We start from the raw sequence: 23,524 nt of genomic DNA, 5'->3' as shown, positions 1-23,524 counted from the left end.
TGTTGAAATAAACATACACAGATTTGCAAAGCAGCAAGAAAAATTTGTTAAAAGCAGAGTTAGAAAGGAATACACTATCAAGCATGAGAGGGAGTCACACGAGTGAAAGCACTCAATGGCCTTGATTATTGTTGGGTCTTCTTTCTGTGGAGTTCAAGAAAAGGAGAGACTGCCTACTAAAAGGTGTAGTTTGGGTTGCTCTCAATTTTGATCAACAAGCTTGGATTATGATTCCATAGGTCTTTCTTTGGTCACTGTGAATGTCCCTTCCCATAATATATCTGATGTTAATAGCATATGCACCCAGTTATGCTCAGACATAAGATGGTAGATAGGGAATATCCTTACAAGTTCACTTGAGAATACAGTTTTGCATTACAGAACATGCAATATGAACTGAGAACTAGTTTAAGTTAGATTAGCTTTCCTACTTTTGGACCTGAATATAAGCAGACTATGGGTGGGCGAAGAGAATATAGGTTCGATGGTTGGTAAGGGGAGAATAAACTTATTCCACTAGTCAAAAAGCTGTGTGCCCGGGGCTTGATATATGTGTGGGAAGGCCCTAGGTTTCTAATAGGTTGCTAGGTACAATCAGTGCTCAGAGAGGGATTTAGACATAGGATGTACGTATATAGGTCTCAGGCTGCCAAGTATATTGTTAGAAGAGAGGTGTGCATAAAGTCCAAGCCAAGTGGAGTCCCAGATTACTAAATTATTCCCTATGCCACCCACCTCAGGGCATGTGTTTTAGTTTACCATAGTCTTTACCTCTTTCTGTACTTTCTGTTCAAATCAAATGTGAGTGTGGGGCATTAAACACTGCCTAAACATGCCTAGCATATATTTTCAGACCTGTGCAGATATTTTGAAGTAAGGAACTACATGTCTGTATCCATGTTTTATCGTATGTTGGGAAATGATAGATTTACCCTGCCTCATTGTTTCCCATCACCATCTTGGTCTATGCACAGCTTCTGAGTTCTTTCTTTCTAGTCTGCAAGATTTATGAGGCTAGAAATATGTCTGCTCTTTTCATTCTCAGTACCTGGAGCAAGTGTGTCAATCAATGAATCAACATTTATTGAATTAACAAATGTCTTATATTTTAGGTTTCTATTGCTATGATAAAGATCATGACCAAAAGCAACATGAGGGAGAAAAGAATTTATTTTATCTTGCATCTTATAGAGCATTGTTGAGGATGGGCAGGAAACTGGACAAAAGAAATGAAACAGAGACCATGTATGAATGCTGCTTACTGGCTAGTTCAGTCTGCTTTTTTAAAAATAGAATATGCTTACGGATGATACCATCCACAGTGGGCTGGGCCCTCTTACTTCAATAATTAATCAAGAAAATGCCCTACTTGTATACAGTCAATCGTGATGGAGCCATTTTTTCTCTTCCCAGACAACTCTAGCTTTTGTCAAGTTGACAAACAAGCAAGCAAACAAAAACAAAACCAACTAACCAACCAACCAACCAAAAACAAACTAAACAAACAAAAACCAACCAACGAACTGGGACATCTGGTATCTAAAATCTGTGCAGTTTATATAGTATCTAGTGAGACTGGCATTCCTGTTGTGTTTAACTGGAGATCTTACAAAGTCTTAGTGCATCATCTCCTAAAGTAGTTTACTTCAATCCAGAGGCCATATCTGTATTTGCTTTCCAGGGCTACTGTAAAATATTGATATAAAGTTGGAGACTTGAAAAATTAGTCTCACATTTACAGGGTGAAGATCTGAAACAAAGATGTTGGCAAGGACATGACGTCTCTGAAGTCTCCATGAGAATGGTACAGGCTAAGTCTTGAATTTCTTTTAAGAGCTGTATGTTAAAGGTTTAGATTGACATAATTAGGAAACAGAGCGAGAGGTAAGGCTTGGGAGGAGGATGTTTCCAAGCACTGGAGATGTGTTCTTGGAAAGGATAATAGATGTCTTAGATAGGATTTTATTTCTGTGAAGGGACCTCTTTGACCAAGACAACTCTAATAAAGGACAACATTTCATTGGGGCTGGCTTAAAATTCAGAGGTTTATCCATTATCATCATGGTGGGAAGCATGGTAGCATTGCAGGCAGCTGTTGTGCGAGAGAAAGAGCTGAGAGCTCTACATCTTGAGTGAAGGTAACCAGGAGGAAACTGACTACACTGGGCAGAGTTTGAGCAGATATATGAGACCTCAAAACTCACCTTCACAGTGACACATTTCCTCCAACAAAGCCACACTTACTTGAACAAGGCTATACCTCCTAAAAGTGCCTTCAAACACATGGGGGCCAAATCTATTCAAACCACTTGTCCTCTGTTTTCCTCTTTTTTTCCTTCGCAGGTATGTGGTGAGAATTTTTTTTATTACCACTCTCTCCACCATGATTTGTTGTCTCACCTTTGGATGAGAAATGCCTCCCATACTCTGTGGCAGTTGAACGCTTGATTTCCAGGAGGTATCACTGTTTGAGGAGGTGTAGGAGCTGTGGCCTTCTTGGAGGAAGTATGTCACTGGAAGTAGGCTTGAGAAAGTTAGACTCTATCCTAGTTTCAGTTTATGATCTCTGCTTCAGGCTTGTGGTTCAAGATGCGAGCTCTCTGCTTTCTGCTCCTGACACCATGCCTACCGTGCTACCATGCCTCTCTCTTGCCATGGTGGACTCTCAAGCTTCTGGAACCGTAATCCCAAATAAACCCTTCCTTCTATAAATGGCCTTGGCCAGGGTGTTTTATTGCAGGAACAGAAAAGTAACTAATACAGGTTCCGTACAAAAGAGCCAAGTGACGGTGGCCAGAACCTTCTCTATCTTTATCTTCTCAGCGTTTCAAAAGCTGAGTATTACCTCTTCAATTTTCGGTACCTGCTAGCCTACAGTGTTCTTTGGCTTACAGTAGCATGGTTCCATTTTCAGACAGACCTTCTCTTGGCCCTTTCCTTTCCTCTGTTTCCTCCTCTGTCTCTCATAAAGATACATGTCATTGGATTACGGTGCACCTAGTTAATTCAGGATGGTCTCATTTTGGGAGGAATCTAATAAATCCAACGTGGTATCACATACTATCTTTTATTTATTTATATATTTGCAAACAGTTATATAATGGCTTAGTGTTGGCCATTGTATGGGGGAGGGGTGCTAGGCAAATACATAAAATCCTTCCTTCTAGAAGGGAAAATGAGTGTTCACCACAACCATTATGTAATGGCGCTGATGAATAGCACTTACAGTGTTCTTACAGAACACTAGAAAATCTTACAGGAGAAAGATTTGGGACAGTGTTGGAGGACATATGCTTGGAAGGATAAGTTGAAATATTGGCACAGGGCAAGCGTTACTCATGGAAGAAATGTATGATAAGGCCAGTAGTGAGGAGAACTCCACAAACAACAATTCTGTTTTGTTTTGTTCTGTTTCAAGACAGGGTTTCTCTGTGTAGCCTTAGCTGCCCTGGACTCACTTTGTACACCATGTTGTCTGTGAGTTCACAGAGATCTGCCTGCCTCTGCCTTCCCAAGTGCTGGGATTACAGGTGTGCACCGATGTGCCTGGCTCAATAACAATTCTTTTTCCTCCTCCTCCTTCTTTTCGGATGAAATATCCAACTTTGTATTCTCAAGAGTGACTTTTGTATACAGTAGGTGCTTACCAAACATCTTGTTAGCTAGAAGCACTCAATTAACCTTCAGTGCGCACTGATGTCACCGTAGGGACTGTACCAAGTTGATACATTTATAGTTTCCTGAAAAACTCCAGTTCATGATAGACAGAAAAATGCAAATATCAGTAAGTCAGTGACATTGACACCAGTTTAAAGGTCACATGTGCTCTCAAGCCCAGAGGTTGGCACTTCAGCCTAATCAGTACACAGCTTAGCCACAAAGGCTTCCTGTTTTCACATTTGAATATCTGATATTCTGGGCTGCTAATCATGCGCTGATCCATTTGGAGCTCAATGGCTTTTCATTATTTCTAAACTTGATTAATGATCCTGCCTTCAGTTGTCCTCCTAGAGGCAAAGTGTAAAGCCACATATTACACTCACCAGTGGGTTTGCTGACATTGTGGAGCTCAAAGGAAATTTCCTAAGAATGGTACTAGATCATAATATGAAGGCAACACTACCTGGGAAGAACAGAAGGAAGGGAAGGTGTTGTTCCTTGGGCTAAAGAAAGACAATCAAGTATAACATAGTTTTTTATTTTATTTGTTTTTTTTTTCTCCCCTGAGACACAGTTTCTCTGTGTAACAGCCCAAGCTGCCCTAGAGCTCTTTCTATAAACCAGGCTGGCCTCAAACTTTCAGAGATCTGTCTGCCTCTGCCTCCTGAGTGCTGGGATTAAAAGTGTGTGCCAACATGTCTGGCCTATTAAAACCTAGGAATCAAAAGAGTCCTCAGAGAGAAAAATCTTTTCAGTAAATTATGGCCACCTCTGTTGAAAATTAATAATTTAGACTTTCAGCATATTTCTTTCTTTTCTTTTCTTTTCTTCCTTCCTTCCTTTTTTTTTTTTTTTTTTTTTTTGAGACAAGGTTTCTCTGTGTAGCCTTGGCTGTCCTGGAGTCGTTTTGTAGACCAAGCTGGCCTCAAACTCACAGTAATCCAGCTGTCTCTGCCTCCCAAGTGCTGGGATTAAAGGCATGCGCCACTATGCCTGGCCTGACTTTCAGCATATTTCTTAACCAGAAATTTAATTTTTACTATGGTTTGGATATGAAATGTTTCCTCAAAGTCTCATGCGTTAAAAATGGTCCCCAGTATAAGAAAGTCAGAGGACACTGGATCATGAAGGCTTTAACTTTATGAGTGTGTCGTCCACCGATGTAGTCATAGCTGGTCAGCCTGTAGGTGGGCCTGGCTGGAGGAAGGAGGTCTCAGGAGGATTTGTATTGAGTCCTTTCTCTTCAGTCCCTCTGTGTCCTGTCTGCCAAAGGTGAGCTGTTCTCCACCACTTGCTTCCTACCAAATTATGTGCCGGGAAACAGTGATACCCAGTGATTACAGCCTGAAAATAAAATATTTTCTCCTTTAAGCCATTTTTGCCATAGTGTCAAAAAGTTAGTAACTCCTGCATGCCTGTGAACTCATTGTATTTTTGTGAACTTTCAAAATGTAGGCATTTTAATGAGATTTCTGAGATCCTCTTGATTGGTTGTAGCTCATAGGTCATCTGGAAATTGCTTTACTTTGTGGGTAGGGTCTGAACCCCTGGCCTTGCACACTCAGAAAGTCATCTAATGCCACTAATATCAGTGCTGCAACCCATTTCTTTATGTGTCTACATTATCTGGGCTGGCAGTTGATTTGGTTTCGTTTGGACACTCTAGAAATGGAGTGCTTTTCATCTGAGGAGGGAACTGCTTCTTCGCAATGACATTTTTTTTTTCTCCCTGAGATAGGGTTTCTCTGTGTAGCCTGTGTAGAACTAGTACTGTGGACCAGGCTGGCCTCAAACACAGAGATCCACCTGTCTCTGCTTCTAGAGAGCTGGGATTAAAGGTGTGTGCCACCACTGCTTGGGTTGCAGTGGCATTTAGATTAGTTTTCCTTTCATTCAGCTGCCATCAATGTGTTTAAAATATTAACCAATTTTAAAAAATGATTAATTCATGCATATTAGTCTATCAGTATAACTGACATATAGTAACACATACTCTTCTTATGTCTCCCCAGGTACCCTTCAAGCATATTTTATGTATATTTATTCAAATATTCTCATCTTTAGACAGGTGTCTGTTTACACAGTTTCCATCCCTTCATTCTTCTCCATGTGAGTGCATACACATAAACACATTTGCCTGTTAATTTTTATTTTTATTTGGCAGTTTCCTACAGCATATAATAAATTTTAGTCATTTCTGCTCACTGCCATCTTCTGTCTTCCATCATTCTTCCACTGAACCCTTTCTTCTCAACAAGCTCCCTCCTACTTGTATGTCTCTTGTCATGTGTGACGCACTGAGTTTAATTAGAGTGCATTATTTACTGGGGCCTGGACAACATATCTGTTTCCACTGAAGAAAGTAAACCCCCCGCCCACCGATCAACCCCAACCCCCCACCCCCTACCCCCACCACCATTAACTGTCAATGGTCCATTAAAGATGGTGGAGCATCATGACCCCTTCCCCTTTCCATGATGCAATGTTGATAGGGCCCATTCTTATGTAGGTCTTGTGCAGGTAACCATAGCTGTGTTGAGCTTATGGCCTATCATGTCTAGAAGAGAGCATTTCATAGCACTCCATCCTTTCCACCAGTTCTTACATTCTTTAAAATTTTTATTTTATTTTATTTTAAATGCATGGGTGTCTTGCCTGCATGTATATCTGTGTCCCATATGAGTGGCATATCCTTGGAGGCCAGAAGGGGGCGTTGGCTTCCCTAAGACTGGAAATAAAGATGTCTCTGAGTTGTCATGTGGGTGCTGGGACTAAACTCCGGTCCTGTGGAAAGTGGCCAATGTTCTTAGCTGCTGAGCCATCTCTCCAGCCCCAGGTCTTTCTACCACTTGTGACGTTCCCTGAGCACAAGTGGAATCATAGACTTTATGTGGCCCTGCATCCTTTTCTCTAAAAGAGGTGCATTGGAGATGATTTAACATTAGCACATATGTCCCACGGAATTCCTTTTGTTGCATATAGCCCTGGACACCTATTGTCAAGGCCTGGTGAGAAAATATAATTCATATAATTGGAAGCTCATTACCTACTGATAGTAATATAGTTCTTAAAACAAAACAAAACAAAAGAAAACAAAACAAACAAACAAAAAAACCAGCCACAGAGCCCAAACTATGGGCTCTAGTTATTATTGCTTTCAGACATGCTTAACTTTCTCCAGGCCTATTCATGTCAGCTCATCATTCAATCAATCTGCTTAACCTCTTTAAAGAGGCTTTACTAAATTTCTTTTCAGAATTTAGGGAGCATTTTACACACATTTCCATTAATGCATTCAGCACAATTTAAATCTCCCTGGGATGTCTTAATAGGTTTGTCTTTCTACCTCTACTGGAAAATTATACCACCTCGATTCCAGGCTCTCCCTCTTAATTTTAGAGGCCCAGTATAGTCCTGGGTCTTTGTGATGGGAGGTCAGTTGGACCACCTAGACCTGTGTTTTGAGCAGAAATCATAGAAAGTAGGAGGTGATGGGTAGTGTGTGAATAAAAATGATCTGTAATTAGACTGCACAATCTTTTTTTTTTTCAGTTTAAAATTTCTAGAGGCATATTTTTCTCATTTTATTTTAAAATTAAATTTAATTTTTTAGAATTTCATAATGAATACTATAGTAACATCACTATAATCTCCATCCTCCTCTAATTCCTTCATGCCCCCAATTTCTTCTCAGATTCATTAGCCCTGTTTTTATAAGTAGGTAGTAATTATATATAATAATGAATTTCATTATGGCATTTTGATACATGTATATACAATATTTTAATCATGTTCACCCCCATTATCTTCTATTTCTTTCCCACTCCTGATAATTCTTTTTTTCCCCAGTTAGTCTTGATTATATGTTCATATCTCTTTGTGTATTTGTAAGACTTGATGAGTTTCACTCGGGTTATTTACAGAAGCATGCGTGAGGGTTCATTTACAGGAGCACCTTACCAGTGGATACATCTAGTAAAGAAAAAAAAATGTCTCTTTTCCCTATCAATCTTTATTGTGTTAAATCTTCAGGCAAGAATGGAACTCCCATCAGTGACTCCTGGTCCCATGACAGAGGGTTGATCAATCCAATCTTGTAATGATATTGTGCAGGTGAACACAGCTGTGCAAGTTCAAGACTGCAGCAGCCATGTCTTGCCTGGAAATCAGCATTCCTTGGTCATCAGTGTTAGCCGCAGGGTCCCAGCAGGGCAATTCATGACTTCTTGCCCCCACCCCCACCCCCACATGGGCCTCTGCTGATTAGTCCAGCCACTTCTTGTCTCCATATGGTAGAAATGGACCTCCATATCAAAGGTTCCGTCACTCTCTCAGGGGTGGCTAGAGCACTTTAGAGTTCAAGGCTAGTCACTTGCAGACAGAGTGGGATTCCCAGTTTGGGGAGTGCTTCCCTAAGCTACCAGCAGAGGTTGGGTAGGCCCCAGTGACTACAATCCCACAGCCAGCCAGAGTCCCTTTCACCCTTCACTGGGAGTAAATGGAGTCTCGGATGGTCATGGTGGAATGATAAGTCAAGCCAAGCCAACTTTACTTGTGGATTAAGAATTTATAAAACTCTGGGAAGTAAGGGTGTGTCTGATTCCCTAGGGCTAAAAGAGCCAGGATACCTCATTAACACACAGCGATACAGTGCCTTGGTAACAAGGAGCCTTTATAATGATTAAAAAAAAAATAAGAAAAAAGATAATAAGAAACCAGATGCCAGATATTAGATTATATGAGGTTTATTAAATGAGTATGGGGAGAGAAGGAAAGAGGGCAGGGGTACCCCGGAGGGTGGGTGGGGAGAGAGAGAGAGAGAGAGAGAGAGAGAGAGAGAGAGAGAGAGAGAGAGGAGAGGGAGAGAGACAGACAGACAGACAGAGACAGAGAGGAGTGAGAGAGAGAGAGAGAGAGAGAGAGAGAGAGAGAGAGAGAGACAGAGAGAGAGAGAGAGAGAGACAGAGACAGAGACGGAGAGGGAGAGAAAGAGACAGAGAGGACACACACACACACACACACACACACACAGACACACACAGAGAGAGAGAGAGAGAGAGAGAGAGAGAGAGAGAGAGAGAGACATGGAGAGGGAGAGAGAGAGGGAGAGAGAGACAGAGACAGACAGAGAGCTAGAGACAGAGGGAGAGAGAGAAAGAGGAGACAGAGAGAGAGAGGAGAGAGAGAGAGAGAGAGAGAGAGAGAGAGAGAGAGAGAGAGAGAGAAAGGGGGTAAGAGAAGGAGGGGCAAGGTAGGTCTGTCCTTTTATACACTGGGCAGGGCTACACCCCCATGGCAGGTAGCCAGTGACATCACATATAGGCAGACCGAAGCAGAGTTCTAACAGCCTTTATCACAGGGAAGATGGCAGTAGTTAATTATCTATGTGTGAGAGGTTGGTGCCAGGGTACAATTAAAGACCATTTGTTGGAGGCTAAGATCTCAGCACTGGGTGGGGTATTTCCTGGAATTCCCTGTGCTTGTTATCAGAAAAGCTTGGGCCTATATTTCCTTTTAGGATTTTGTGATGCCCCCTACAGAAATCTGGATTCAGTAGATCAGGTGGGATGAAGGCCCCACTGAGAAAGGGAGTCCATTCTTCGTGGTCCGGAGAAGGCCAGACTTCTATCTTAATCACCACTCTCCCTCCTCCACCTCTTTCTTTCTGATTATTTTTCCTAGTTGATCCCTGAGCCTTGGAGGTGATGATGAAAATGTCTCAATTATGGCTGGGCATTCAACAGCCATTCGTTTTCAGTACTTAGACTAGTTAGGAGTCTTTAAAGTCACCTCTGATCAATGCGAAAGGAACCTTCTCTGACCAAAGGCGACAGCAGCAATAATCTATAGCTGTAAATGTAGTTATTTAGAAGGCAGTCTGACCAGTACATCATGTTCTATTGGAAGAAAACATCAGAAGCTCCCAAACTAAGGGCTTTTCAACCAGGGTTTGACTGGGTTTACAGTAAGGGATGTGGATGTGAGCAGCACATCCAATCAGAAAGCAGACGGTTACCCGCTAACAGACTTTGTCATCACTACGCTGGTGAGCTCATCTTACCTGGCTGGTTGGTGTTGTTGCACACAAGGTACAAACAAGCAGAGTAAGACAATTCTCCCCCTGCAGCATGAGTAACATCTTCTGGCAATATGAGGGCTAGCCAGCAGGGACAAAGCTTCTAACCTAGATCCAGTTTGATATCTCTGTCTCCTGCAACACAAGCATCAGTTTCATCGCAGTGAGTTCGAGGCCAACCTGGTTTATGAAGTGAGTCCAGGACAGCCAAGGCTATACAGAAAAACCCTGTCTCAAAAAACAAAACCAAAAAAAACAAAACAAACAAAAATTGTTTACCTGTTTGAGATATTGCTGTAATTTATATGCTTAAATGTTCATCGGAAGAGCATGGGGAAATGGCTTAAAATGCAGATTCCTGGTCCTGTTCCTGGAGATGCCGTTTTAGCCGACAGATATAGTTGTTGGCCATTTATAACTAGCAGGTTCCCATGGAGAGTCTGATTGTCAGGGCCTGGTGTGAGAATATTTTCTGGGCACAAAGTAGAAGGAAATATTTTGATCCTGGAGGCATTCGTAATCTAGATAGGGAAAGAGAGGGTGTAGTGAAAAATGAAGTGGGATTTGGGCACAAATTCGTGTGTTTTAGACCGAGTAATGAAATGTCTCTCACAGGCTTATGTTTTGAGTGCTTGGTCCCCAGCTGGTAGCACTATTTTGGGAGGTTGTGGAAAATTTAGGACAATGAACCTATATAGAGAACATAGGTCAGGAGGGTCGGAGGGTAGGGGCGGGGGTGGGGGTAGGGCAAGGTCTGGGGTTCTTGAGGCTGTTTCCTGTCATGCCTTCTGTTTGCCCACCTGCCATACTGTGACCTGGGTGGCACTGCTGTGTTTTTCCTGACACAATGGACTGAACTCTCTGGAACTATAAGCCTAAGAAAATCCTTCTGCCTTTAAGTTGTCCCTGTCCTGTGTTTTGTCACAGTGATGTGGAAGGTAATGGATGCACTATGCTGAACAGGTGCTTGTGGAGAGTGATCCAGGCAGGCAAAGCGTGAGAAAAAAAAAAAGTCAGAGAAGTATGTCAGTTCAGCTGACCGCAGACGCACTTGCTCATCAGGGCTTATTGCAGAACTCTGACTAATGACCAAGCCGTGGAGCCAACCTGGGTGTCCAACAGCGGCGGAGGAGAAGGAGAAGGAAGTTTATGTGTATAACGGAGTGAGGTTCTGTCATTTGCAGGAAAGTGGATGCAACTGGAAGACAATGATACTGAGGTAACTAAGCTAATTTCAGAAAGAGAAATGTTGTATACTTTCTATCATCTGTGGCTTCATGTAGTCATTGTGCAGACACACTTAGAGATGTTTAAAGGGGGACCATACAGTGAGGTGAACAGGAGCCTGGGCTTGGGGCTGGCTCCCTTGTCAGACTATGTCTCCACTGTTAGTTTACTGGTTGACTGGGTTAGGGCAGGTGACTTTGTTCATCTAGGCTTTCATATTCAATTTTCTAAATATAAGCAAGAGCCTACTTCAGGAGACTCTTGTAAACATTAAAAGGGATTATGAATGTAAAAAATCTTGACATTTGCCAGGCACCATGGTGCACGACTATAATCCAGCACTCAGGGAGTCAGAAACAAGTGGATTGTGAGTTCAAGGCCAGCCTGGTCTACAAAGCTAGTCCAGGATAGCCAAGGCTACACAGAGAAACTTTGTCTCGGGGGCGGGGGGGTGGGGTGGGGAAAGAAAACGGAACAACAATGAAAAACTAAACCAAGGCACCACCACCACCAGCAGCAGCAAAAAACCATGACATATGGTAAAGAGAGAGAGAGAGAGAGAGAGAGAGAGAGAGAGAGAGAGAGAGAGAGAGAGAGAGAATATCACTGATAAAGTGCTTTAAAAATAGTTAAGCTTAACATAGATCAGAGTTTTGTCTTAAATTTCCTTCTCAGGGACATTATACATGGTTTACTGAGCCTGAGAACTGGATGTCTACATGTAGAAAAATGCAACTGGACCCATATTAGTCACCATGCACAGAACTCAAGTCCAAGTGGATCAGAGACCTCAACATAAAACCGAGACACTAAATTGGTTAGAAGAAAAAGTGGGGAAGAGCCTGGAACACATTGGCACAGGAGACAACTTCCTGAACAGAACACCAACAGCCTAGGCCTTAACGTCAACAATTAATAAATGGGACCTCATGAGGCTGAGAAGCTTCTGTAAGGCAGGAGACACTGTCAAGAGAACAAAGATTAAAGTTACCATTCTACTTCTTTTTTGAGATGTGGTGGTGTAACTTGTAGCTTAGGATGGCCTGAAACTTGCCTTGTTCCCCAAAAGCCTCGTTTCCCTGCCTTAGCCTTTTGTGTTTAGGGACTATAGATAAGAGCTACTGTGTCTAAATATTTCTGGTGTCAGAATTTATACATTATTCTGAGGGGAGGACTAGGGTTTATGTAAAATATTTTTCTTTTACTGTGTTTCTGTCTGTGGTGATATCAGTGTAGTCAGAGTGTTATCAGATATCCAACCTCTAGTCTCCTTTCTTCTCCTCTCTGCTAACCACAAAATATTTTATCTGGAAAAGATCTAGTTTCTGTTCTGTACTCCATGTGTGATGAGGAACTTCTGGTATATACTGTGTTGCACTCTTAATGCATATAGTATGTTGTACAAAGTCTTAATATGTAGTATATAAGCTACTTATGCAGTATTGTATATAAATTCTTAATGAATAGTATATAAATTATTTTTCTACTGCAGTGCTAAGACCCCAGGACCAAGGCAATTTGTATGAGGAAGAGTTTATTTGGGCTTGTGGTTGCCCAAATCAGGTAAGAGGGTAAGAGTCCATGCTGGTAGAGCATAGACATGTCATTAGACGCAGAAAGTTGAAAGCTCCTATCTCGAGTTACAAGCGTAAAGCAGAGAAGGCAAACTTGAAATAATCCTTACATTCCCCAAGCCTTCCTCTTGTGACTTACTTCCTCCAACAAGGCCACACCCTTTAAGCTATCCAAACAGCACTAACAATTGGAGGCCAGGTACTCAAATGCTCTAGAGACTCCAGGGACCATCTCGTCCAGCCATTATACTCAGCACTAGTTAGCTTTGGTATAGAAAAACAAAGGAAGACAAGAAGAGAAGTGAAGAAGAGGAAAAGAACCAAAGTGAAAAAGTAAAGCGAAGGCAGAAGGCACTCGCGGGGCGGGGTGGGGTGGGGTGGGGGGGTGGGGGGGATGGGGGCGGGGCAAAAAAGCATGAATTCAACAAAAGAAAGGAAGGATGAGAAATGTAAAAAGGAAAGAATATCACAAGAAAAGGAAAAAAAGAAAAAGAAGGGGTGGGGGTATGACCAGGCCTTTTTCCCTTCCCGAGTACAGAATTCAACAGAGAAGGTGAGCCATTTGGTGGGCATCACTTTTACTTTTCTTTAATGAACAAAACACCATTTTTCCCCTAGGTTTCTGATGACATCAATCTATAATGTTGTTTTTCCTCCTGAAGCACTCCAGGGTGATAAGGGGAGACAGTAGAATGAATGCTAACGAGCAGGATAGCTATTATTTTTGCGCTTTAATGAGGTAGCAGACAAGAAAGGCAGTAATTTCTACCTAATGATCGGATGCGGTCCTTGGATTCATGCTGCAGGGCTGCGTTGGTTTTATTGAACTAGTCTCTCAGTGCTGCTGACCATGTTCTTGGTAACAAGGCTTGATTCTGGGGTGGTGGAAAGGCATGGCCATGTAGTCATTTTATGGCATTCAATTCCTAAACTCTCAGCAAGAATAGAAAAGAACCACCATTTATTTTTAGAGAAAAATCCATTTATGTGAAGACAATTTTATGAAGCCAGGGTGAGAGCAATAAATATGTAAGCATGGTGTAGGTTCCTTAGGCTGTTTGTAAAGAACCCTAGATCCTTTTTCTAAACAGTGATCCATCTTGGGAAGATGCTAACACCCACTGTTATTTTTCAGTGTTATCAGTTATTAAAAGACTTTAGAAATTGTTCATATGTATGGTAAAACATGCTGGACAACTTACGGTTTTTGGAATAATGACACCGTGATGGCACACAGACTGCTACTTCTACCCCTGGGACAATACCAGACATTGCTAATCGATTGCTGTGCATTTACCATCACACCTCTATGTGGCCAAAGTTTATTTTTTTCTTTCATATATCATTTCAGAAACATATTACCTAGAGTCATTAGACTGACATTTTGCTGTCTGGTGAAGCCTCTTGTCACTGCAATGGAGATATAAATAAAAGTTATTTTCTTCTTCTATCCTTACATTTAAAAACACTCTTAAAGCAATGCTTAAAGATAAGCTTCCCAAGCTTAAATTTCTAGCTGAATTGCTCAATGGCTCATTGCTTGTTATGTCACTTTGAAGAGTGGGCCGTGTTAGAAGTTCTGCTGAGGAATTCTGACAAGATTACTGAGGCAAGACTGGCTTTTATTGTTTGAGCTCTTTACCCCGTGCCAGACATCGACGGAAACCAGCACCTGGAACAAATGGAAAATTGTATATTCCAGCAGGGAAAGCAAATGGGTTACAGTAAGTGAGGACATGATCTTTCTCTGAAGGTGGAAAGCTCTCTCTGATGGCAAACGAATACCAAGTGACCCCGAATGCTCATGCCTGTCTGCTTGATGCCTCTCATCTGTGCATCCTGGAGTTGCTTGCAGAGGTAGGCAGGCAGGCAAGTGACCACAGGGAGCAGAGCAGGGAGACACGAGGGAAGATTGTAGGCTACCATTTTCAAATTTGAGAAGTGAAATGGTCTCATTAAAAATGCATTATTCATAGGATGAAAAATGGAGCCCTAGTCTGTGGTTGACACATGATTATTAGATTCCTCAGGATCTCTTGAATTTGTTTTGCAGCTGACATAACACAAATGGCTCCGGCACTTTTTGAACCAAGGAAGCAATTTCAAAATCCGATATCGCAGGAAAAGGAAAACAAATAGGTCTTGTCTGTGAGTATACAGTGGGGCTAAAAATACACTGCTGCAATTTCATGGGTGACCTGTGCTGTAATTTACTCCTGGTGGTTCAACTTACTGAAATTTTAATTCTTGGGTGTCTACATTTAGCCCAAAATAATTTCTATTTGAAAGCCATTATACAACCTAGCTTTAGAAAGAGAAGACAAGATATGGGGCGTAACTTTGATTTCTGTTTTTTGTTTTTTTGTTTTGTTTTGTTTTGTTTTTGAGACAGGGTTTCTCTGTGTAGCCTTGGCTGTCCTGTACTCACTTTGTAGACTAGGGGGGCCTCGAACTCATGGCAATCCACCTGCCTCCTGAATGCTGGGATTAAAGGCATGCACCACCACACCCAGCCCATAACTTTGATTTCTGTGGTATGGCTGAGACAATCAAAGGAGTGCTTGATTTCTGGCTGTGCCATGTTGGACAAGTTACTAAACTTCTCTGGTTCTGAGTTTCTCTATCTGCCCCTGGGATAATTATATATGTCTTAGCTTTGTGAGATGGACAAATGAGTTAGCACATGTGAAGTGCCTAGGACAGGCCTGATACATCGAAAAGGTTCAATACATTTTTTTTTTTTTGTTATGGCTACAGCATGGCTTTGAATGACTGAGGTCTTTCTGGTTTAGATAGTATTTAGAAAAGGTGCTCTTGGGACTGTGAGGCACCAAAGCTTCTAAAATATCTGTCCTGTGTCCCAATAGTTTTTTAATTTCAAGTTTTTTTTTCCCCACAGAGCCTATGGAATACCTGGATTTTCCACATTGCCTCTAGTAGGTTGTAGGGACATCAGCTTCTCCTTCTCCTCTCTTTTTATAGTCTGTGCCTTGGGACCTTGAGTCTCTTCCATTTTCAGAAGGGGCTGTTTTCTTCCTCCTCCTTGTTTCTACCTTCTTACACAGCTTTCTCTGCTCAGCAAGGTTTAGTAAACAAAATGTCAAAGGAAGGCTTAGAAACTAGTGGTTTCTACTGGTCCTTAGTCACTTCACATTGACACACGAAGCAGACTTCAGTCTTGATAGAATTCCTCTAAAGTATTCTAGTGGGTGTGAGTTATTTGTTTAAATTCATTACTTTTCATGTCTTCCCTGGGGCTCAAAACCAAGGTCCTTATCAAACAATTTTGGCACGTGTGGTGGGTCACATACTGTAAAACCTACTCAAAGCACAGAATGGATGTAGTTCCACTGGTCTTAAGATCATTTGAAAATAATTAATTTCTCTAGAAAACTATGTTATCTTACCAAAAGGAAAGTAAAACATCAACATTCTGCAATAAAAGGGGGGGAAAAGATACATCTATCATCTCCATGAAAATGCTCAGGTTCATCTGCAGGATAACTAGAGTTGCAATGGTTGAGAAAGTCTTTCCAGTCACAAGCCTCCTAGAACATGTTACAGGCAGAAGTTTCTTGGATTTGACCAAGAACAGCAAAACCTCTTGGCTGATTGCCCTGATTCCTGGACAGTATATACTGGTCAGTGTATACTATAGAAGTTTTGTACTATCTGTTATGCCGGCTTAATGATTAAACTTCTACTATAGGCATTTGCATATCTGTGAGGCTCTTCAGGTAAGTTTGGGACTTCTTGAGAGTATGATTGATCTTACTTCATACCACAGGGCCCAGGCTGGGCAGTAATGTTTGCCAGCTGGATTCCTGGCTTTAGCATCATCCCAGTGCTCGCTGGATGGTTTGTTTTAACCCTTGTGTTTTCACTGCCTATCTCCCATCAGAGCTAGAGATGTATATACAGGGGGAGGTAATCCCCCTCAGGAACAGTCATATGGGAGGGGAATAAGGGGAAAATGGGAGGGAGGGAAGAATGGGAGGATACAAGGGATGGGATAACCATTGAGATGTAACAAGAATAAATTAATAAAGGAGAAAAAAATTTACGAAAGACAAATGATACCCTCATTAGGGTTAGAAAGATACATCAAAAAACATTAAAATTTTTGGTTAGTAAAAAAAAAAAAGTAGAGTCAGTTTTGGAAGTCTCCTCTCTCTCTCTCTCTCTCTCTCTCTCTCTCTCTCTCTCTCTCTCTCTCTCTCTCATCAAGGTCTCTGGCTGGCCTAGAATTCACAGATGCTGGAGTCAAGGACAGGCTCCACCACACCTGGCTTCTCTCAACACTTGCTAAAAGTCCACAAGAGACACTTTGTCAATCTACATGAAACTCATACTTTAAGACACATTGATTTTTCATGGTAGTAACTGTTGTTTGCAAATGATTCTTGCAAAACATCATTCAAAAGCTTAAACTTTGTGGAATTATAATCATGGAGTTAAAACTTATGCCATGACCCCTATCTATTTGACCACGATTTGAACTTCATAGTTCATAGGTTTGCGCTCTCTCTCTCTCTCTCTCCCTCTCTCTTTCTCTCTCTCTCTCTCCCTCCCTCTCTCTCTCTCTCTCCCCCCCCCTCTCTGTTATACTTTCTAAATGGGTTTTTAATCTCTAAGGGGCATGGTTAGACATTCTTATCTTTCATCTGCTAAAATGCATGGCAGAATGTTTCATACCCAGTAGGACATCAGCAGACACTAAGAGACTCACTAAAGGAGATACATTAGTAAACTTCATAAAGGTGGAGTGGGTTGTTACATATTACCAGTTGGAGTTTTATCTTGCAGCAGGCAAGGAGAAAAGTCTGATTAATTTTATTAATCACCTTAATTTTTTTTCTTTTTTAGACAACATACCAATAGCTTTAGGAAGTCTTGATTTGCAGAGAAACAATCGGCATTCTAAGGCCAGAGTGATGGCATTGTAATTGGGCTATGGAAAAGGGAAGATTGTCATTATTAAAGCAGGTAAGAGGCTTAAAAGAATAACAGAGAGAAAAAGACCAAAGCTCAGTAAAATGTCCAACTTGCTTAATGATTCATGAGCTAATCTGGAAGGACAAAAGTGCATATTTTCTCATAAAACCCCATGAGCGTGAAGACAGAGTACGGCTCCTGGAGGTGACTTTCCCTTACTTTAGGATTTTAAGAATCCAAGTTTCAACCACCAGCAGATGCCCTTACTGGTCTCTGAGGAGGTTCACTCTGAATCCCTTTGGCCTTGCCCTTCTAGTAGTATACTGCCTTATACCATGTAGCAGTCAAGAGTTTATTGACTGCATCCTTAGCTAAATCACCCTCCATAATAGTTCTGGAAGAAAACATGCAAAGTTATGTGAAGAAAAATTAGGCCAAACTTGAAAACAGGCAAAAGAGACCATTGTTTTATTACACTGCAGTGCAAATATTGTGGGGGAAGATTCTTCATTCATGATCTAGGTCTACAGAAATGCAGGCTGTCTGTCAACTGGGCCTGGGTGGGAAGGCTGCCTTTGTAAGGTAAATATTTTATGGTAAATATTTTAGACTTGGCAAGGTATGTATATATGTATATATATATATATATATATATATATATATATATATATATCCCATGTATGTGTGGTATGTATATATATTTATTTATATATACATATGTACACATATATGAACATGTGTAATATTCAGTGAATTTTCTTCTTCTTCCCATATTTTACATCTTTTTTAAAAGGTAAAAGTCATCATTACTTTATGGACCATGCAAAAACTGACTGTGAGTTGGATTTGACTAATGGGCAGTAGTTTGGGCTGCATCTCCTAGATGAGGCAGCTTTATAGTTCCATGGGGATAGATTCGAACACGTAAAAACTGTCACCATCACAAATGATTCTTGTCTGAGAGGCATGTAACTCCTCTCTTTAAGGGTGTAACTAAGTTTTGTCTGGTGGGGAGTACAGTTGATTTCTCTGAGGTAGTAAAGAGAACTCCAAGTATTATGATTTATAACAAAGTCAGCAGTTTTGCATCTCATGGCAGATTTAGTTTAATGCTTCTATATCTCTTTCTCATCCAGCTGTCCTAGCACCCAGAGTCTCGTCCCTGAGTGGCCAGGATGAGCTAGTTAACACACACTTACTTTATGTTTTGATGAGTGTCATACTTTCGAGTATTTGGGTGCTACGCTGTAGTGGTAGTGTGAGCTTCTCCTGAGGGATTAGGAAGTTGAATTTACAAGTTGCTAAGGCTGAACTTAGCTACAAGTAAAGCTTCTGCTTCTGAGTGAAGAAAAGGAAAAAGAAATGCAATTCTGCCATTTCTGGGCTGTCTAGCTGTGAATGTTTTGCAATAATTAATTTTCCCCATCTTGGGAAATATTTGTCTAAGAAAAGACTTAAATTTATAGAAGTTTGTACTTTTAAAGAAAATTCTGTTACTTAAAAATAACTGCAAATTATAATTAGTGTGTGTGAGTGTGTGTACATGTACACACTCATGTGCACATGTACATCTGTGTACATGGAGATGTCAGAGGGCAATTTTGGGGAGTCAGTTCTCTCCTTTTTACCATATTTTCAAGGATTAAATCCGGCTGTCAGCCGGGCACTGGTGGTGTATGCCTTTAATCCTAACACTTGGGAGGCAGAGGCAGAGGCAGGCAAATCTCTGTGAGCTTGAGGCCATCCTGGTCTACAGAATGAGTTCCAGGACAGCCAAGGCTACACAGAGAAACCTTGTCTCAATAAACAAAACCACCATCACCACCACCACCACCACCATCACCACCACCACCACCACCACCACCATCAACAACATCAACAAATTTCAGGCTGTCAGGTTTCCATGGCAAGGGCTTTTGCACAGAAAACTGTCTCATTGGTATAAAGTTTTCATTTTTCAAAGGCTTTTTGTATTAAGATAGATTGTTTTACAGATGGTGACACATATTTGCAATCCTGACACTCCAGAGATGAAGGTAGGAAGAGTGTCAGCCCAAGGTTAATTTGGACTACCCAATGAGAACCTGTCTTGAAATATCAAAACAACCACCGCAACCACCACCAGCACCACCACCACCAGCACCACCACCACCAGTACCACCACCAGCAGCAGCAGCACCAGCACCAGCACCACCACCACTACCACCACCACCACCATCACCACCACCACCACCACCAACAACAACAAAGAGATCTTTCTTGAGTACTATGACGAATGTTCCTCACATGGCTGGGAAATCTATCAATTATGGGGCTAATTAATGTTGATGTTTAAACTTAGAATGGAGTTATAGTGACCACATGCATCTATTTGATGGGGTTCAGTTAATTAGGTCCCGAGGCCTCTTCTGATAAGCTCTGCCTGTGCTAATGAACCCCATAGATCACCTTATTAAACGCCAAGTGTTCCCATCATTTCCCCTTGTGCTGTTAAGCTGTGTTTAATTTGTTCACACGGTCCTCAGAGTCAATAACGAGGCCTTTATTTTTATACCATGAAATTTGAGTTAGACATGGTTACTCTCTGTAATTCAGTACAGGGCCTGCATAATGCATACCATAGAAGATGCTTAGCTAGAGGACTGCTCAACACTAAAAGGAAAAAAGAAAATCAAGCTGGCATCAATGAAGTGTAGGAGTAATGTTGTGCTAAAAACAGTATTTATGACAAGTGAAAATAAAACTTTAAATTGGAAATATTTGCTATAAAGTAGCATGAGGATAGAAATTACAGGTTTAAGTGGTATTTATTCCCCCCCCCCCAAATTTAACCAATCAGTCAATGAATGTTTTTTGGAAGAGTGTATATTTGCCTATGTTAAGTTTACAGATCTTGAGGTTACAGTTTGATGAGTTTAGGAAAACCTTGTACCCAGGCAAACATGGTCTTTATCATAATAGAGAATATTTACAACATTGCTGAATATTTGCTTGCGTGTCTTTGGGAACTACCCCTAACCCTCCCAGAGGCAAGACTTCATGGGCTTTTCTACTGGGGATTAGGTGTTTCCTGTTCTCGAGCTTGTACTGATGAAATCTTATAGAATATAGTTCACTTAGCCTGTCTTCCTCCCCTCACTGTGCTTTGAGCTTATTCAGCTCTGATATTAATATCAATACATTGTTATTTTGTTTGTGTTGCATCACTGTGCCACAGCTTGCTTACTGATAAATGCATCCTGTTGATGAACGTCGACTTCCATGCTCTTGGTTTTGATTTTCATGAATAAATTTATGAACATTCCTTATAATCTGTTTTATAGGTATGTATCTAGTAATAAAATTTCTAGGTTATAGGGTAATGGTGTTTAACACTATAAGAAATCACTCAGTACATTTGTAAAGGATGTGTATAATATCTGGTACTGTCATTTTTAGATTCAGCTGTTCAATTGTGTATACGGTGATATCTCACAGCAGTTTTTAGTTGCATCTTCTGCTGACTAGTGATGTTGACTATGTTTTAATGTGGCTATTAATTATTTCCACACCTTTCTTTATAGTTTTTTTAGACTGTCTCCTCTTTCTTCTTCTTCTCCTTCATGCTGTAGTGTCTTAATTTTCTTTGTTCAGTGCTAAGGATTGGTTTCAGGGCCTGGTGCATCCTGTGTAAGTGGTCTGCCTTTGAACTATCTCCCCAGCCTTGGAGGATTTCTTTACACATTTGCAAATGAATCTTTTCTTAGAGTATATATTGCCCTATGACCTTTTCATTGTTGTGATGTTCTCTTTTAATGGGTAGAAACCTCTAATTTCCATAGTGTAGAATTCTTATTTTTTTGATATACATTTTTTTTGATGTATGATGAGACTGTAAAATACTAACAGTTTTACAGGTACAGGTTTAATGACATGAGTTCAAGTCCAAGGTTTCCCTAGGCCTTGGATATATTTAAATGAGTATCACATGGTTTGGGATAGTGTAGATTGTTTCTTGAGATTGAGAAGTATACATCATTCATTCTTGCATTACCAATGTACATGTAGTAGACTCCCGTGAGCTGTCTAATACAGAAGAGAAGGCATGAGCTACGGTAGAAGACAGAAAAAGAGAGATGTGGTCAATGAGGAGGTAAGGGAAATCCAATGTGTTATTGCTGGCTTTACCAGTGATCTAAGAAGAGTAGGAAGAACTTAGACATGCAAATATTTCTAGACGATGACAGTAGCCTCTGGCAAGGAAATGGCGATCTCAATCCTACTACTACATGGAACTGAATTCTGGTGATAACCTCAACGAACCCGTGGGTTATCTTCATAGTTGCCAGAAAGGAATGCACCCTCTATCAAATGCGTGTTAAGGTAAAGAGCCATAATATTAGGTGGAAATCACAGTGCAGGGGTGGGTTACAGCCTTACAAGTGGTTGACTAGGAAAGCCTCTGAGGCTCCACAAACGATAAAGGCTATTATTACTGAATGCTAGGATCAGATGGGCAAGACCGTATTGCTGAAGACATCTCATTCTTAGGTTGCAAGACATGGAGAAACCGAGCTGTGACTGAGATGGAAGCTTTCCCTGGCTCTTACACTCTTTCTGCTTCCTCTTATGCAGGGTTCTCTGAGCCCTGACGGGAGGGATTTGATGGAAATGTCCCATTTAGGAATGAGTGTTCAAAGGTCTCCTACTCTCTGCACATTGTCTAGGTGGGGTCTCCATATCTGTTCCTATCTGAGTGAGGAGGAAGCTTCTCTGCTGATGGCTGTGCAGCACACTGATTTATGAGCATTACAGAATGTCATTAGGACTCATTTTATTGCAACGTTTTTGTTTGGTTTTTAGAATAGTAGCATTTGGTTTTTCCTTAGGTACTTGGGCTATCTGGTCTCTTGTTCTTGGTCAAAATAATAGCCTCTGCTATTCTTTTGAGATATAGATGTGCTACGACGGTCAAACTGTTTTCTAAGTATTTGTATTCGTGCTTGTAGCTTACTACTGCTGTCTGATGGGTTGTGAAGGGACCCCATTCTCACAATTAGTAACAATTTTACTGAGGTAGTAGATTTGTTTTTCATGGCTCCCACAACCAATTACTGTAAACACTGAATCTTAAAAGCAACAAAAATGAGTCAGTTTTCTTTAATGATGTGTCCTTTGGTATGTCCACCACATTCCAGGGCAGGCCCATTCCCAGGAGTAGTGAAGCAATACAAATTGGATTTTGGGGTGGCAGATGGTGCACACAAGGAGGAGGAAAACTCAAAGTTGGCTGGATAGAGAGGGAAAAGTAGAACGAGTACATCAGAGGAGTTGAGAAAGGGGTGAACATGATCAAAATAAATTTATCAAGGAAATAAAATATTATTAAAAATGGTATTTATTCTCTCATTATTCTGGAGTCAGGAGTCTAAAATCAAGGTGTTGGCTGCACCAGCTTTCTTGCAAATCATTCAGAAGAAAATTCCCCCTTGACTCTATAATGTCCTTGTGTCTTTAAGCATTCTTTGGCCTATAAATCCATGACTACAATATCTGCTCATGTCTTTATATGACAGAGGCCACATGAGTCTGCTGTAAGGATGCATGCTAGATATAGGGCCTACCCAGATAATCTAGGATGGATTTTACTTTGATATCCTTAACTTAATTATATGCATATAGATTATTACTACCTTACAAGTAAGGTCATAGTCCTAGGTACCAGGGGAGAGAATATAGTTGTATCTTTTTGAAAAATCCTACCTATTTAAGGCAGGTGGAAACTATAATATAACCCTCACATTACAGATGAGCACTTATTTTTGAGACAGAGTCTTATTTTATAGCACTGGACGACTTAGTATTCATCCAAGGCTTGCTTCAAATTCTTGGCAGTCCTCTTAATCAGCCTCCCAAGTGCTGGGATTACAAGTATGTACTACTATGCTTGGTTTATGTATGTAGCTTTAGATATAGAAACATAAGTAGATAACTCCTGTATAGGACTGTGGGTCAGGTGGAGTAACCAAATAGTTTAGATACAAAGTTAGTAAAGTTGGCCTCATTAGCTTTG

At 40.9% G+C, this 23,524-nt stretch overlaps 1 protein-coding gene across 3 annotated transcripts in view; it reads left to right on the top strand.

Annotated features, from left to right (window-relative positions):
* LOC311588049 (uncharacterized protein) overlaps positions 1–23,524 on the top strand; it is a 97,883-nt gene that overhangs the window by 28,723 nt on the left and 45,636 nt on the right. For 2 of the 3 annotated variants that reach the window (XR_014776063.1, XR_014776064.1), the window contains exons 1-4: positions 10,815–10,955; positions 12,456–12,526; positions 14,591–14,685; positions 17,404–17,523. Coding sequence is in view for 1 of the 3 variants with exons in the window: in XM_084765490.1 (XP_084621616.1) it covers positions 12,456–12,526; positions 14,591–14,599 (80 nt within the window). In the remaining 2 variants the exon portion in view is untranslated. Of the gene's footprint in view, positions 1–10,814; positions 10,956–12,455; positions 12,527–14,590; positions 14,686–17,403; positions 17,524–23,524 lie in introns of those variants that run through there. The other variant, XM_084765490.1, reaches the window with a different exon arrangement.

This window comes from Acomys minous, assembly GCF_964271855.1.
Source record: "Acomys minous genome assembly, chromosome: 17".
Taxonomy (NCBI): Eukaryota; Metazoa; Chordata; class Mammalia; order Rodentia; family Muridae; genus Acomys; species Acomys minous.
Note: the sequence above shows the minus strand (reverse complement) of the source record. Positions and strands in the feature narration are given on the sequence as shown.